Genomic DNA, 18225 nt, shown 5'->3' with positions numbered 1-18225 from the left:
GAAAAAATGACACGAGGGAAATGACAAGTTGATTCTTGCGAGAAAAAGAACATCACTGATGTGGGTACTTCTGAATTGGACCATGGAGTATGTGTAGGAGTTCACCAGGCAGAAAAGGGGGAGAGACTATTCTGTAAGGGGCAGTTTTACTGTTCCCTGGGAATCTGTCAGTGAGGACTATCCAGGTTCTCTGCCCTTCCTTTTCCCTCTCTTACAGCATTTTCCTCTTCTATGTCTGAAAGTAAGAGGACTCAGAGGTAGAGAAAAGGGCAAATGGAAATGTCTGTGCTGGAGTGGTGTGTGGTTGGTTCTGGTGAAAGAGCTCAGAGGAGAGATGGTTGGAGCTAACGTGAAGATTCTGGGCTCAGGAAGTAGCCACTCCAGTGCCTGTGACCTGAGTGTGTTCAAAAATCAAGCTCCAGGGGCCAGGCAGCCTCAGGGCAGACAGCAGTCTGGGGTGGGGACTGACCAGCAGGGTCTGGTCTGGGGTGAGGTCTGAGTCTCAGCGCCCACTCTCTGGCATCCCTTCTGTGCTTCATCCCATGGCTCTCAGCAGTGGAGAAGGGGTCAAAATCATGCCCCCCACCCCATGATGCTGAACTGAGGTAATAGGTGAAAATCACTTTGTGCGGCCCCTGGGCATGGCCAGTATTCACAGCAGAGCAGCAGTTCTGCAGCTGTTAGTAGTATCCTGATGAAGCCCCCCCTGTTCGGTGAAGTGAAAATTGCAAAACAAAGCAACCCAGGGTCCCTGCTTTATGTTGGTGATTTCCGAGCTGCATTCCCTAGTCTCAGATCAAAGCCAGAGCAGCAGTAGGCTGGGAACTTTCCACTTGCGGTCTGTCCTCATCCCTTTCTCAGTGTGAGAATTCCTGTTGGAGACCGTCTAACTTCATCTTCTAATTATCTGTTTGCAAGGAAGATGGCCTGAAGAAAATAACTAATCCACAGAGAATCTTGAACCCCCTGGCAATTTTACTTCAGCTTTGGCCTGTGGGTAATTACTGACCTCCCTCCAACTCCCACCCGACCTTCTTGCCCAGGTTTTCCCTGAAGGACAGAGCCCACCCTGCTCCCCAGGCAGGTCCAGAGATGGGGACGGGCTGATGCAGGACCTCGTCCTTTGCCTCTGGTGCGTGACTTTAGAGCCGACCAGGACCAAAGGCTGTGACCCACGGTGGTCCAGGATGGGCGCCTCTTTTTCCTCCTCTGTTTTGCCATTTAGAGGTCGTGCAACAATATTGACACGCTTTGCTAGGCACAGGGTGTACAGAGTATACCATTTATTGCTTGGTCTTGGAGAGTCCCCAGGAGTAGGGCCAAACTTGCTAGAAGTTTCCACTTTGTCTTAGCTTCAGATTCTTTCTCGAGGAAATATCAGATGATGTCCATTATATAATAACAATCACAGTGCTTATATTTCTGTCTTTAAGTAACTTATAGGGATTATTTCATTTAATCCTCTCTGCAGCCCTAGGAAGAAGGGCCTTACAGATGAAGGTGCTGAGGTTTGCAGGTGTTTACTGACTCACCCAAGGGCGATGGAGTCAGTGCTTGAACCTGCAGAGTCCGGTTCCACGTTGTGCCATTCATTACTGGGCACCAGGACCCTCCCCTGGCACCCCTACCTGCCAGCTCTCCACCTATCAGCTCCCCGGCACCCCTCCCCACCTGCCAGCAGTGCTGCTGTGGGGAAACGTGAAAGGTTGGGTGCTCAAAGTCCCTCTACCACCTCATTTCCCTTGTTCCCCTGAGGCACCCCATGCAATCCAGCCTGTGGTTTGGGGCAACATCCTTTCTTCTGCACCCTGAAGGCGGGTGCCCTCTGGGGCTTCTGGAAGAGACAGGGTGGTGGGTGGCTCTGCAGAGGGGGCCCAGTGCCCTAAGTCCTGACAAGGAAATCAAGTTTCCAGAAACTGGGTCAGGATCTGGCTTAAGACTCAGTCTCTCTCCTTGGAGCTCTTGAAAGCATCGGGTTTCACTTCTGCAGAAATGGGTTCGTTGTTTTTATAGGAAGAGAAGGTAGCAAACATGGAGAATAAAAACCCTTGGGGCAGACGCCCCGTGACCCAGATCTCCTAACTCACGGAGGTGCTCCTGGACTTGTCTTTGTCTGAAGGCCAAGGGGCAGCCCAGCCACGGGTTGGGGACTCAGGAGGTGCAGGTGGAGCGGAGGTGGGGAGTGGGAGCCTGGAGCTGAACTAGACGCTGGCGCCTTAGCTCTTCACCAGGGCCCCAAGCAAAATAGAACTGCTCATCTGTTTGCAGGTGCCCCAGGGTAGAACAGGCTTTTCACAGGGGCAAGGTTGGACCCCCTTCGCCAGGCCCCTGCTAGAAAGCTGGGGGTCTTCCTTTCTCCATGTGCATCTTCGGAGCTTCCCAGAAGGAGAACACTCCGTCTTCTGGCAGGCATGGGGGATCCGGAAGGCTTCCCGGAGGAGGAGGACCCCAGAGTACACGAGGATTAGCCGGGCAAAGAAGGGGAGGGTTTTCCGGGTGGTGGGGACAGTGTGAGCAAAGGATCGGGGGCGGGGGGGGGGGTGAGGAACAGCACAGGTTGTGCGACCGTAGCTCAGGGAGGGGAAGTGGAGCCCAGCCCGAGAAGATGCGGTGTGGATCCTGGGTGTCCCATCAGGGGGCGCGGGTGCCCCGCTCTCATTTAGTGTATGATGGATGCATCCCCTTCTCTCCCTCTTCCAGAGCCAAGAAGAAGAGCAAACCCTTGAACCTCAAGATCCACAGCAGCGTGGGCAGCTGCGAGAACATCCCTGCGCAGCAGCGCTCCCCGCTCCTGTGCGAGCGCTCCCTGCGCTCCTTCTTCGTGGGCCATGCGCCTTTCCTGCCCCCCACTCCTCCGGTCCACGCAGAGGCCAACTTCTCCGCAAGTAAGTTGCCCCACCAGACTTCTCTAGGGGTGTGGGGAGACGCTGGGCCTTGCCCTTCACCTTCCCCACGCCTGAGCCCACCTCTGCCCCAGCTGCGCGCTCCGCCTCTTCTTTCTGCGAAGTGCTGGGGAGATGCTCGCTCAGCAGGGGGCACCCAGCACCCACCCTGCACCACAGGCCCTTGGGGTGGCTTGGAAGGGAGAGGGGCATAGTGAGGCTGGGGGAGCTGCTGGCCCTGCCTCTGCCCTCCCAAGTCCCGCTATTGGTACCTGCCGGCGCCTCGGGGTGGGGGTGGGTGAGGGGGCAGCCTGAGCCACCTCCGAGCTGCCGGGTCACGGGGTTCTCTAGGCTGCTGTGGAGAAGGCATCGGTGGTTGAGTTCTGTTCCCTCAGGTCCACACGTACAGCCTTTACATTTCAAAGATGTATTTGGGTTCAAACTGGGCTGAGCGTGGCCTGGGGTGGTTTGCATTCTGCTTCTGCGAATTTCTGCCAGAGACAGAGGTTATTAGGCGCAGCGGGAATGGAACTTTCTAGTGATCCAGGGCTGAGCTCCAAGGAAGTGTTTAATCTGCCCTGCCCAGGTGTTTGTTCTGGGTACAGGCACTGGGGCGGTCGGGGAAGCCCCTGGAAAAGTCCAGCCAAGAAAGAGCTTTTGTGGACTGGGAGCTCAGGGGAGCAGAGGCCTGGAGTGCGGAGGAAATGGCCTCTTCCTACCACCCCAAGTCTGTGTTGCTGCCGGGTGAACACTGTGAACACCAGGGCTGGTTTCTCGGTGCTCAGACGCCTCCCACCCAGCACCATCTCATTGGCTCTCGCGGCAGGTGGCAGAACCGAAGGCTTAGTTCCGTTGTGTACTTGAGGAAACGCGATCAGGAGTGTCAGAGAACTTGCCCAAAGTCCCTGCTGTCAGGTAGTTGAGCCAGGATTTAAATCTGGTTCTTTCTCATGCCAGGGTAATCAAGTTTAATCACCACACATGATTTGAGAACTAAGATCCGTCAACTATCCACCAGGAGGCTGGTCTCTAGACGTGGGGTTCTGTTCTTTACCTTTACATGAGAGGGAGGCCCTGAGCCCTTTAAGAACTTGATGAGCCCTGTGAGTCCTCTCCCTGGACGCTGCACATGCCACATCCGGCTTGTGTGTCCAGGGCCAAGAACCTGGGGTTTGCAGCTCCGCTGTAGCCCAGCTGGATGGTTTGGCTGGGCAGGAAGGTGGTCTGTTTCCAGACCCTAAATGTGAATGGGGCGTCGCTGCAGGGATCAGCAGAGGGTCTGGAGCTGGAAGAGAGCTGTGCAGACGTCAGCTAGGAGGCCTTCCAGAGCCTGGCTTGTGTCAGTGCCCAGGGGGCAGTGGCTCTGAATTGAGCAGACTGAAATAGCACTCATGACCAGAAGCCCAATTTATTAATTTGTCAAGGGCGATCACTGTCAGAGAGACCAGACATGCTCCGTGACGGCATGCCCGCGTGGCTCTCGGGTGACGTGGTGGCCTGGGTGAGGAGGGGGTGGGGACAGAGCTAGTGTGGCCTGGCAGTCGGGTGAGGTGGGGGTCACGGCCCTGGAGGGGGCGACCTGAGTTCAAATTCCCACTTACTTTTGAGCAGGCTGCCTGACTTCAAGAAGCTCAGAGCCTCTCAACCTCAGTTTCCTCACCTGTGACATGGGAACCATAGTAGGTTCACCTAACAGAGGGTTGTTGGGATCCAGTCTTCTGCGCAATGCCTGGCACAGCAAGTGCCACTAGATGGTAGCTGTCATTATAATGTCTCTCAGCTCCTTTCCCCGGTAGCATGTATGTCCTCTGGCCCCAGGATTCATCTGGGGGCTGCAGTTCACTGCCCCCTCCCCGCGCCCCCCCCCCATAGCCTTAAGAGTGCTTGGAATTTGCTTTGGCATGATGCAGGCAGCTGCCTTCCACAGCCATCTGTCTGTGGGCATCTCTGTCCTGATTGCTGTTGCCAGTGGGGCCATCTCTGGGGGTTTGACCTCAGCTCAGTGCGTCACTTCCGGGCAGAGTGGACACATCTCCAGCTTGCTTTAAACCCCTGAGGACCTTGTGTTTAGATCACAGTCTTCTGCCAAAGACTTCTGTTCTTCAGCGCCATGGTGTGGAATCACGAGACCGTCTGCATTGAGACCCGGCTGCTGCTCATCAGGCGGGGACTTAACTGGTGTGACTTTCCCTCTGGTGCCCCCCTGGTAGGGGGATTGTGTTGTGGGAATACCTGCCCTCCGGAGACGCCTCTTGCTCCGGGAGCTGCACCCACATAGCAAAGCCTGTGTAACCCTCCCTAGGTTGTGCTGCTAATATTCAGGGGTTCCTTGTCCTGGAAGGTAGCCCCCTTGTGGGGCCCCGGCATCTGCAGAAACCGGCAGTTTTGCAACTCATTTATCTTTGGTAAAAGAAGAGAATTGACAGGGTGCTTTTGCCCCTTGCAGTTTTCTGGGTGTTTCTTTAGTAGCAGCCAGTGGGGACCTGCGCATTTCAGGGCAGCAGCGACCGAAGGGAACCAGGTGACTGATGAGTCCTGGTCTTCCCCAGCACTGGTCCCAAAGGCACCGGCTGGAGCTGTGCGTGAGGCTCCAGTCTCAGGAGATACCATTCTTCTCAAGGGGTTTTGAAAGGAGGCTTGTCCCCCCTCGCCCGTCTCCCCATGCCCCCTCCTCCGCTCCCAGTCTCCCAGCAACTCGGTTCTTTGTCCTGGAGAAACAGCGACAGGAAGCTGACCCTCCATGGAGGGCGTGTGCCTTGAGGCTGCGTCACAGGCCTGATTTGTTGAGGGAGGCAGCAGGTAGCAATAAAGACTGATGAAGCCGAACTGCATGCTCCCAAGAAACCATCCACTGGAAGGGTTATAAAGAGACTCGGGATGGGGGTGATTATATAATGGGGTTTAATGAGGCTTGAACCCAAGGTTCATTAACCACCCCGGAAGAGAGGGAGGAGGAGGAGGAGACGTGCATGTCTTGACAGAAGTTTGCTGCCTGAACCACATTCCCATCTCAGAATCGGGAGAGGCCGTGAGGCAATTGGGCCTCACTCAATTCAGTGGTGGTAATTCCAGGGGGAAAACTGATGTCCCTTTGGAATGACCCAAAAGACTTTTTATCCCCCAAGAATGAGCAGGAAGAAATGCTGTTGTACCCCCACCCCCAGCAGACACAGGAGGTGCCCATGTGGCCTGTCATCTTTGCTACAGTTTGGAAACTCAGGTCCCGGCAGGTTCCTGACACAGACTGTCCACCTGCTCCTTGCCGGGCAGGCAGGCGCTGGCCTCGGAGCTTTGCAGGCACTGAAATGTGTGTGCCGGGAAACGGGGGAGATGAACTGAGAGGTTCAGAATGAAAAGCACCAGGTCCTTGCACCATCTCTCTCCTAGTTATGCTTTCTTTAAACTTCTGTGTGTAGTTCTTTGGGGGGTTATTTCCACAATTTAAGTCAGGTTTTACCTGGGCTTCTCGAAATGTGTCCTGGGCCAGCAGCATCAGTATCACCCAAAAGCTCGTTAGCAACACAAATTCTTGCTTTTCTCCTCCCAGGCCCACTGAATCAGTGCCTCGGGGTTGCCGGGCAGTCTGAGTCTTCATCAGCCCTCCAGGGGATTCTGTGGACATTTGAGCATCACTCAGTGATGGGACCTTGTTTTTCCTTTAATAAAGATTTTTATTTTGACGTGCCCTCCTGACTCACCATTTTAGAACAGGGATCTCTGCGTCTGGAACCCACCGAGACTGTGTGGAACTGGGAAAGGGCTGTCGCCACAGCCAGAGGTGAGCTGAAAAGCCCCCACAAGCCAGGCCCCACCTGGCAGAGTGTTGGAGCCCAGAGAGGGATCCAGTGATTTGGAGCCCAGCAGGCAATCCAGCCACTGCCAGGGCAGTCTGTGGGACCACAAGACCTACCTCCGGAATTAAACAAATACAGGAGGAGATTTTCTGGGACAGCGACAATTAACATACCCATAGTATCACTGCCCTACTGGACCTCTGGCATGAGAGTATTGGATGCGATTGGATCACCAGTTTCCGACATCCCAGAAAGAGCACACCAAAGAGACGCCGGCCAGTACCAGTGACACAGTGTCCCAATGCATAGGACAAATCAGAAAACAAGCAGCAGGGAGAAGAAAAATTACAAGCAACTGAGCACGTCCCCAGGAAAAAGACATAGCACAAAAAGACCATCAGACACCAGACTGCAACAACAGTGATGTAGAGGAACTTATGAGTCTTCCTGATAGAGAATTTAAAGTTGCCATGATTAAAACACTGAAAGAAGTCGAAAATGATATGGGAAAGATAATCGATGATATGGAAAAATAATCAACGACTGGAAGAATGAAATTGAGTCTCTAAAAAGGGAAGTGAAAGAAAGTGCAGGAGAGCAAAGGATTAGTGGAGGAGCTAAAGAACTCTGGGAAAAGCATTGAAAGCAGAATAGATGAGATGGAAGAACGAATAAATACTCTCAAAGATAGAGAAATAATAAGAACCAAAACAGAAAAGGAAAGAGAAGTATGAAGGAAAAAGAATGAAGAAAGACTTTGGGAATGATCTGACTCCATGAGGAAAGGAAAGATAAGAGTTATAGGAATCCCAGAAGGAGAGGAGAGAGACATAGGAACAGAGGAAATATTCAAGGAAATAATTGAAGAGAACTTCCCAAACAGGAAGAAGGAGCTGAAAATAGACATATAAGAAGCAAGAAGAACTCCAAACTTCCATGATGAAAGGAAAATACAGCAAGACACATAATAGTAAATCTCCCAAGAATCCAAGACAAGGAAAAAATAATGAAGTTGACAAGAGGGAAGAAACAGATAACATACAAAGGAAAACCAATCAGGCTGACATCAGACTTCTCGAAGAAACACTATGGGCAAGGAGAGAGTGAGGGACATAGTCAACAGATTCCAAGACAACAAATGCCAACCAAGGAAAGCAAAGCTTTCCTTCCTCTATGTAGAAAAAATATGGACCTTCCTAGACAAACAGAAACTTCAAAATTTCATTACAACTAAACCCCCACTCAAAAAAATACTACGAGAAGTCCTAAAGCCAGAACCTCAGAGGGATGAATAAGAACGAAACAAGACAAAAAAAATTATTAAAAAAATAAATAAAACCAGAGAAAAGACAAACAAAAATGGCAAATACAGATGCTAACATATCAATATTAACTCTAAATGTAAATGGACTAAACTCCTCAATAAAAAGACACAGAGTCGCAGGCTGGATTAAGGGAAAAAAATCCAACCTTTTGCTGTCTCCAGGAAACACATTTAACCAAAAAAGATAAAAATAGACTCAAAGTAAAAGGATGGAAAACAATCCTACAAGCAAATGGATCAAAAAAGAAGGCAGGAACAGCTATACTTACATCAGATAAAACAGATTTCAAACTCAAAAAGGTAAAAAGAGACCCAGAGAGTCACTACATTATGATCAAGGGGACAATACTTCAAGAAGAAATAACACTCATTAACACATACTCACCAAATGAAGGAGCACCAAAATATATCAGATGATTATTATCATCTCTGAAAACAGACATCAGAGAAAATACATATGTAGTGGGAGACTTCAACACACCACTATCAACAATGGCTAGATCAACGGGACAAAAAAATAAGTAAGGACACTAACGCTCTAAATTAGGATCTAGACCTCATGGGCTTAACTGACATCTACAGAACACTCAACCCCCAAAAATCTGAGTACACATTTTTCTCAAGTGCACATGGATCATTCTCCAGGATTGATCACATACTGGGACACAAGACAAACATCACCAGATACACCAAGATTGAAATCATACCAACTATCTTCTCTGACCATGAAGGCATCAAACTAGAAATAAACCATAAAAAGAAGGCAAGGAACCCTCCTACCTCATGGAGATTGAAACTCACACTACTGGAAGACCACTGGACTAATGAGGACATTAAAGAAGAAATTAAAAAATACTTTGAGTTGAATGACAAGGAGGACACCAATTTCCTAAATGTATGGGATGCAGCAAAAGCTTAAAAAAAAGAAATAGAACAAATATTGATGAAATTCATATGGAGCCACCAAAAAACCCAAATAGCCAAAGCTCTCCTGAAAAAAAGAGAAGGGAATGGAGGTATCACACTCCCACACTTCAAACTATACTACAACTGCATGGTACAGGAACAAGAACAGACACACGGACCAATGGAAACAAATAGAAAATGCAGAAATAAACCCACAGATTTACGGTCAACTAATCTTTGACAAAGGAGCAAAGACTATGCAATGGAGCAAAGAAAGTTTGTTCAATAAATGGTGCTGGGAAAACTGTGTCGCTACATGCAGAAGAATGGAACTTGACCACTACCTCACACCACGCACAAAAACCAACTCAAAATGGATTAAAGAACTAGACATAAGACCTGAAACCATAAAATATATAGAAGGACATATAGGTGAAATACTACATGATATATACTTCAGTAACATCTTTAAAGACACATCACCCAAAGCAGTGATAGTGAAGGCAAAGATAAACAGCTGGGACTACATCAAATTAAAGAGCTTCTGTACAGCAAAAGAGACAGTAACCAAAACAAAGACACACCCCACGGATTGGGAGAACATTTTCGCACACAACACTAATGATAAAGGACTGATCACAAAAATCTACAAAAGAGCTGATGAGACTCAACAGCAACAAAGAAAATAATCCAATCAATAAATGGGCAGAATTGCTAAAAAGAAACTTCTCCAAGGAAGAAATGCAAATGGCCAACTGGCATATGAAAAAATGTTCAACATCACTTGTAAAAATGTTCAACACTATTTGTTTCTTGATGTGCACCTGTATTGCTATATGTTTTCCTCTTATTACTGCCTTTGCAGTAATCTTACACCAGTGAGAATGGCACATATTAAAAAAACTAGCAACAACAAATGTTGGTGAGGATGTGGAGAAAAAGGAACTCTCCTGCACTGCTGGTGGGAGTGCAAACTGGTCCAACCACTATGGAGAGCTGTGTGGAGATTTCTGGACCTACTAAAGATAGAGCTTCCATATGATCCAGCAATTCCACTCCTAGGGATTTACCCAAAGGACACAGAAACATTAATTGAAAAGGACACCTGCACTCCTATGTTTATAGCAGCACTGTTTACAATCGCTAAGCTATGGAAACAACCCAAATGCCCAAAAATAGATGACTGGATCAAGAAGATGTGGTACATATACACCATGGAATATTACTCAGCAATCCAAAAAGATAAACTCATGCAATTTGCAGCAACATGGATGGAGCTGGTTGGGATCATGCTCAGCAAAATAAGCCAGAAAGAAAAAGAAAAATGCCAGATGGTCTCACTCATAGCAGGAATTTAGAAAATCTAAATAAGGGACCAGGAAAAAACACTAATTATAACAAAGTAAAAATCAAAATCAACAAGCAACTATAAACCAGAGACACACTATGGGGGGGCGCGAAGGAGGGAGGGAGTAGGATCAAAGCAAGGGGGTTGGGAATCGTATGGGGACTATAACCAACATGAAAATGCATACATTGTGCAAAAATGAAAAATGATGTAAAAACTATATAAATTTTAAAAATTAAAAAATACCTATTCTAATATTTAAAAAAAAGATTTTTATTTTGAAATCATTTCAAACTAAGAGAAAAGCTGAAAGAGCAATGCCAAGGACTCCTGCACCCCGTTTCCTCAGATTCATCTGTTTGTAAGATTTTCCTGCGCTGCCTTCCTCTCTTTCTCTGTGAACTCTTTGAGACTAGGTTGTTTACTCTCTCATATAACCACACACTGATCAAATTTAGCTAACTTGACATTGCATCAAGACTTTGATCTAACCATATTCCAGTTTTAGTAATTGGCCTCGGTAGTATCTTTGTAGCATTTTTTTTTTTCCTGGTGCAGCATCCAATCCACAGTCACATATTGCCATTTGATGTCAAACTACAGTAATTCCTCAGACTTCGTTGTTAGTGATTTTAAAGAGTAGGGGGTCAGTTGCTTTATAGAATGTCCCTAAATTTGGCTTTGTCTGACATTCCCTCCTGGTTAGACTCGGGCTGCTCAGCGTTGGCAGGACTGCTGCAACCAAGGTGCTGTGTCTTACTGAGCCGTGGGCTCACTGCCCAGCGTGCGTCCATGCTGATACCATGACACCAGCTTTTGAGAAAAGAAATCAAGCTTTATAGCACAGCTGTTGGGAGGGAGGCAAACTGAAATATGCCTCCCCATCCAGGAATGGGAAGAGAGTTATTTTGGTTTTTAAGGAAATGGGTTTGAGAACAAAGGAGTTAAATTTTATTGATTATAGATTGGGCTAAGGGTAAAGAAAGTGGACTTGGCTGAACTTTATTGGGTGGTCACAAAATTGGTCTCTATATGGAGCGGTTTCTCCAAATAACTGGATTTTCTGTTGATGGCCTATTCCCTGCCTCCAGTGCAGTTTATGAAGTCCCCTCTTTGCCCCATCCCCTCCCCGGCTGTGCTTTTTGTGGTCTCTGGGCTTTCCCCGCCTGGGGCTCAGCTGAAGGCTGGCAGCTGTGCTCATGCTTAGGCTGTGTCATTTGCACATAAGTGAGCGGGGTTTTGCTGTGTCTGTGATTACAAGCCTCCAAGGGAAAGTCAGGTATGTTTTCTTTTTTTTTTTTTTCTTTTGTGGTCTAGTGTCTGAGAGTGACTTACCCCTTTAAATGGTTTCAGGCAGTTCTTGGTGCATCCCCTTTGTAGAAAACCCTTGTGCAGGGGACGCCAGAAGTCTCAGGACCTCTCTGTTCCCTGCTGACCATCACGTGGCTCTCTGGGAACGCGAGCCCAGCCCTTTGTCGCCCTGGGCTGGTCTGTGCTGGGAGGGGAGTTACTCCACATGTAACCTGCTCCCCAAGTGCAGGACACCAACACAGAAGGCGAAGTCCAGAGGCAAGGATTCTCCTGCCCCACACCCTGGTCAAATTGTCATAATGTGGTTGGGGGTATATGTTTGTTTTCAAATGCATTTTCAGCCTCTTTCTTGGTTGAGGGTTCATTTCCACCCCTGTGTAGTGAGGTACACTAAGCTTTATAGCGCCTAGTCCCCAGTCCCTGGGAATGTTACCTTATTTGGAAATAGTCTTTGCAGGTATAGCCAAATTAACATGAGATGATGCTGGACTGAGGTGGGCCCTAATCCAGTCTGACTGGTGTCCTCATTAGAAGAGGGACATTTGGACAGTGACACAGGAGCATAGCATGTGAGCTGGGGGCAGGGATTGGCGTGATGCATCTGCAGCCAGCGTCGCCAGAACTGCCGCAAGCTAGAAGCCAGATGGAACAGTTTTTCCCTTTGAGCCTCCAGAACGACCCAACCCCACCAACACCTTGACTGCAGACTCTGGCCTCCAAAACAATGAGAATCCGTTTCTGCTGTGGTCACTTGTTGCAGCAGCTCAGGAAACAAATGGGACCTCAGCCTTATTTTCCAAATGAGAATAAGGTGAGGTGGCCCCGGGGCCAGTTCCGTGTGACCTGCACGCTGGCCCTGGTGGGCTCTCCAGGGGCCTGAGAAGTAACACAAGTGAGCAGAGCTGCTGGTTGGGGGGGAGAGAGGAGAGGGCTTGGGCTTGGAGCTCCGTGAGGCATCCTGGCTCCAGTAGGCACCGCCGTGCGCTCCTGTGAGCCCTGGGCTGCCAGATCTGGACTTCTCCGAAGAAGTCGGGGATCCTGACTTTTATGTTGTATCTTCCAATTTAAAAATATTAGCACCCAGTGAAAAATCTTTTAACACCTTGGAAATCAGTATTAAATAACCGCACAGGGCTGTAGGTTGTATTTGGTCTCAAGCTGCCAATTTTTTGCCTCTGTTCTGGAGTCACTGGGGTTAGACTGACAGAGACCCCAGAAATCACTGATTTTAGAGATGGGGAAACTGAAGCCAGAGAGTGGAAGGGACTTGGTCCAGGGTTACAGACCAACCTGGGTCTCCTGATACCTGACTCAGAGTTCTCTCCGTTATACCAAGGTGGTTGTGAAACTATAACTTCTGTTCCTCCTAAAAGTGATCCAGAGGAAGAAAGCAGTGTCTTTGTTCAAAAAGCAACAAGTTGTGTGTGTGTGTGGAGGGGTAGGCTGGCAGTGTGTGTGTACGCAAGACGTGGCAGTGGGTGTGGGTGTTCTTTGCAAGGCCACTTCCGGGCTTTATCACCAGCTCTCTCTTCTCTTGTCCGCCTGCACATTTTTCAATTCTTGCCTTAGCATGCTCACTTGGGGCTCAGCACGCAGCAGACAACCTTAAACCTTTTGTTATGATTGCTCCCACCAGGAATGGTGGCAGTAAAAATTGGTTGTTAAGTGGTTGGCATTGGGAGCCAGGGGGATCATTTGTGTCTGTTGGTGTGAGTCCTGATCCTGTTCCCTGTCACCAAGACCTGTGTCTGATTGTCTCTTTGTCTCAGTAACAGCCCCTGCCCCCTCAGGAATCTCATACGTCCACTGATTTCATAGTAGGAAAAGAAATAACTATAGGACTGTTCAGGACACTGGTATTCCTAATCCTCACTCATGCTGCCGCAGTCCTATTCTGATTACATGTGACAGAGAATGAAACTTGAGCTGTTTTTAGTAGAGCGGTCATTTATTGCATATGTCACTGAAAAGTATAGAAATTGGAAGGCTTCAGGTAGGGCTGTATCTAGGTGCTCAGGTTCTGTCAGGACTCAGTCTTTCTATCTCTCAGCCTGCTTTTCTTCAGGATGGTTTCACTTTTAGGCTCAATGTAGATTAGCAACATGATCCCAGTAATCATCACCCTTTCCCTTCTGGTCCATAGAGGCAGCCATGTCTTATCTTTAAACCAATCAGCGGAGTAGAGCAAATGGGATAGAAATATATTGCCTCAGTCTTGGATTGTGATACTTATCTTTAGGCTTAGAAATTGAGGGTTTTACTTAAGAGAGAATGAATGCCAGGAAAGCTGGCAACCAGTGTCTGCTGGAGTCAAAATGAGTGCTCGGGTAGGGTTGGGGGGCCCTTGGTCTCTGGGTCTTTAAGGAACATCCCCCTGGCCAAATGAATTCATGATCCAGCTTAATGCCTTCATTGTATAGGAAACTTTCTGTTTTCCAGCTCTCTCCCTTGAGCTGTATTTCTCAGTGGTCCCTGCAAGGAGTTTGTTTTCTACCTCTCTGACACTCCTTGGGGGCCTCTAGGAACCACACAGTCTGGCAGGGGAGACTAATCTGTGGTGCCAGAGACTCAGTTTCACTCCCAAGAGAAAGCCATAACATCCTGGCATTGGATGGGCACAGAGTTGAGAACTGGGCAAGCTTGGGTTCAAACCTTATCTCTGCCACTTATTTACTAATGTCTCTGAGCCTCATTTCCCCATCTTTAAAATGGGCTTAATCTGCTTGTCTTGGGGACTGGTTAATAGGATGAAATGAGGCATGTTGAGCAATATACCAGGCGCATAGGTAACATCATACCTAGGTGTTGTGGTCATCAGTACTATATTATGGTGTTTGGGTTTTGGTCGACTTTGGTCCTTACTGGTTTCTGCGGGACATCACCTTTCCCCATAAGTGAATGGAGCAATCAGTATTGATCGAATCCCTGACATGCTCAGTATGATACTGAGTATTTTATTCCATTTGGGCTGCTATGACCAAATATCACAGGCTGACAATTGTTCAGATAAGGACAAAATGCCATTATCCTTAGCCAGTAAAACAACAACAGACAAGTAGGGCAGAGGTCCAGCTGTAATGTATCTGTAAGGTTGGTGAATTTGATTGGTTGGTTGGGCCTGCGAACTGATAGACTGGATGCATGTTCTGATTGGCTGGACATGTGTTTTGATTGCCAAGAGCCCATCCTAAAATGATTGCTAAATGTTTCCAGACATCCCCAAACAGAAACACTTACCTCACTAAATATAAGAAAATCATCAAGCCTCAGTTTCCTGATATGTAAAATGGGTGGGAGGTAGCACCAGGCAGTTGAGAGCAACAGGACCTGTGCTTCAGCCTGGCCCATGCTGCTCAGCCTCTCAGGCTACCACCTCACAACTTTGTTTCCCCATCTAGAAAACAGGCTAGTGGTGACTTTAGTCTCCCTGACCCTGCAGAGCTACAGTGCAGATCAAACAAGCCAGCAAGACATGTGAGCTATTATGGGCTTGAATTGCTGGGTGAATGTTTAGGACAGGGTTTGGCTATTTTTTTCTGTAAAGGGCCAGAAAGCAAGTATTTTCAGCTTGCAGGTCAACAGCCTCTATTGTGGTTCTCAACTCTTCTGTAGCAGTCTGAAAGCAACCTCATGTAATCAAATGGGTGGGGCTGTGTTCCAGTAAAGCTTTATTTACAAAGACAAGTGGTGGGCCAGATTGGCTCAGATTTCAGAGCTAAACAAGACCTGGATTCACATCCCAGCTCTGTTCCCCACAGATTGCCGGACTGGGGAAAGTGATATCTCTGTGCCTTAGTTTCTCATCTGCAGAGTTAGGAGTGGGTGCAAGATTAACTGAGAGACTGTGTGTAAACACCTAGCTTGTGCCAGGCACATGGTGAGTAGATAATAAATAGCAGTTGTAATTTACATGATGTTACTAATGTATGTGTATTTCATTTATAACATGAACACACACATTTGACATATGTTATTTGTATTACACACAATGTTTTAGGGGATGTAATTGTTTTCAGTGCTATGTTTGGAACTGCAAGAAGAGCTGGAGTAGATGGCGTAGTCAGACCCCACTCTGGACAGGTGCAGCTAAGCTCTTGGCAGGATTTTCTGACCCCCTATGACTTCTTTGTAGGTTCTGCACACCTTCTTATCACAAGCCCTAGAAATAAATGGAAGACAGGTTTTGGGCTGTGATGTGATCCGGCGGGATCTACAGTTGCTGGGGCCCCAGTGGGACCCTATTTCACTAACACTGTTTCTGTTTACTAATACTCCAGTTGCTGTCCAATTGTCTGGTCCCCACGCTTCATCTTTAGCAGAGCCGGCATCTGCCCAAGCCCCCGAATCCACCTTTGCAGAGGTGGAGGAAGTGCACGACCGGGCAGGGGTGGGGTGTATGTGGAACTACTGTTCCTGGGGCGGCAGCAGACAGGTCAGGCTTCGGGACTGGGCCAGTGAGGAAACCTCACAGCTGTGCCGAAGGCACATCTGCCACCTTCCACTCCAGGGCCATTCATTCATTTATTCATTCATTCAAGGATAGTTGTGGGAGGCTTACTGAATCAGGTTATGTGTGGTAGCATCAGAAGAAATGGTGACCCCAGGCCTAAGCTTTAGAGCAAAAGGATGACCCTGGCGGCTCCTTGATGCTGGCTCTCTGGGGTGGGCAGCATCAGAATCTCCTTTCTGTCCCGTTCTCTGAGGCAGGGTCCAGGATCAGCAAATGTAATGAGCACCATGGAGTTAGGGCTCAAATATCAGCCCCCAGACCAGGTTTGGGACCTGCTGATGTTTTTAATGAGAAAATAAGGACAAGAAGGCCACAGTGCTTCCATGCATTTTGTTAATGAACTTAATAAATAGCACTTCAGTTTGGGATTCTGTCCTCCAAGCCTTTTGGGTGTTAAATGTTCATTTTAAAATACTTGTTTCCTCTGTAGTGTGCTTACTTGGGCACACATGCTGCCAGCCCCAGGCAGCCCCGTGTTTATGAAAGGAGCAGGTCCATACAATTCAAGTCAGAAGCCCTTTTCTAGATTGGAGTTATTAAAAGCTGGTTATTAAATCCCTTCTTCAAAAAGCATCTTCTCTCAGCTCCCAGTATGTGAGTCAGCAGATGACAGTGGAGCTGTTCTGGGTTAAGTGCAGCTGGGGAGCTGGTGTCCCTTTCCTGAGACACCCCTTCTTGTCCCTTGATGGTGGTGGTCCCCTGCACATTGATTCTCAGCTTGGAAACTCCTATCCTAGAGTGGTCTTTAAATGTTTGGAACGGGGTACCCGAGGCTCTAGGGGGAAGAATGCTTCTCCAAAATCTTCATTTCTATTTGGGTTCAGTCACCTCAAGTCCAACATGTCACTGAGAAATTAAGGAGCACCTTGACCCTCCCCAGTGTGTGTATTTAGGGGTTGGGTATAACGCTTTTATTTGTAACAACCCTAGGAAGAAACGGGTCTGGTTTCTCACTTTGAAAACAAGAGAATGAGGCCTAGGGAAGTGACGGGACTCTCTTGGGGCCAGATATGTTTACCTCAAGGTCCAGAGCTCTGTCCCACTGTTCCTCATGCTGCGAAACTGACTGCAGTCTTGGAGAGAGCTTTGGCAATATCTGGAAGCGATGGCTTTTCTGACAGTATAACTTCTGAGTTGATCTCTTCAGGAGTCAGTCCTCCATCTGTCCATCCAACCAAAAATATATTTGGAGTGCCCACTCCCTGTGTGGGAGCCCGGGATACGGGAATGAATTCAAGATCTCCGTCCCCATGGCACACCCGGAGTGCTGGGGGAGACAGCTGTAACAGCCGGTTCTGGCGGTGCTGAGAGCTGCAAAGTGGACATCCAGGATGCTGTGAAAATCAAAGCAGGGGGGCAGGGAGGCTGTGGGGGTGGAAAGGGTGTCTAATCTAGCTGGGGGTTCAGGGAAGACTCATGAGCAAGTGCCCTCCACGGGTTCGCCAGATGACCAATGGGAGGGCTGTGCATTTAAGGCGAACGAGGGGACTGGTTTCTGGAATGCAGGCATCTGAGCATGGAGCAGGAGGGAGAGAGGAGCTAGTGAGAGAGAGGAGAGACTGGAGTGGTAAGCAGGAACCAGACCCAGAGAATCTGGGCTTTAATCTCAGTGTCCAGAGAAGCTTCCAAGCCTCAGACCTAGGCACAGACTCACCTGTGCTTTTTCTGCACTTCCCTTCAACAGAGACTGCTGCTACCTGACAGGTGTGTCTGTTATGGGCTGAAATGAGCTCCCTAAAAATATTCATTGGAAATCCTGTCCACCAGCTCTTCAGAATATGACCTTATTTGGAAGTGGGCTCTTAGCAAATGTGATCAGTCAAGTTAAGGTGGGGAGTACCGAGTACAGTGCCCTGATGACCTTACAAAGAGAGAAATTCACAAGCACACAAGGAGACGCCCCGTGAGCAGGGAGGCAGAGGTTGGCGGGATGTAGCCACAGCAAGGGGCATCCGGGACTGGTGGCCTTGGCAGCAGCTGCAGGAGTCGAGGAAGGAGTCCCCCCGGAGTCTCAGAGGGGGCCTGGCTCTGCCGACACCCTGATCTGAGACTTCTAGCTCTCGGAGCGCCAGCCAGCACGTTCCTGTGGCTGGAAGCTGGCTGGCGGCACTCTGTGGCTGCAGCCCTAGGACACTCACAAGTGCCTGTAA

At 48.6% G+C, this 18225-nt stretch overlaps 1 protein-coding gene across 1 annotated transcript in view; it reads left to right on the top strand.

Annotated features, from left to right (window-relative positions):
* The window catches only part of KSR2 (kinase suppressor of ras 2), a gene marked incomplete at both ends in the record, with an annotated part of 336254 nt that overhangs the window by 194467 nt on the left and 123562 nt on the right, over positions 1-18225 (top strand). Inside the window, one exon of the mRNA XM_084253306.1 lies at positions 2701-2885. Within this exon, the coding sequence (XP_084109432.1) occupies positions 2701-2885 (185 nt within the window). The remainder of the gene's footprint in view (positions 1-2700; positions 2886-18225) is intronic.

Source organism: Talpa europaea (assembly GCF_964194135.1).
Source record: "Talpa europaea genome assembly, chromosome: 14".
NCBI classification, from domain to species: Eukaryota; Metazoa; Chordata; class Mammalia; order Eulipotyphla; family Talpidae; genus Talpa; species Talpa europaea.
Note: the sequence above shows the minus strand (reverse complement) of the source record. Positions and strands in the feature narration are given on the sequence as shown.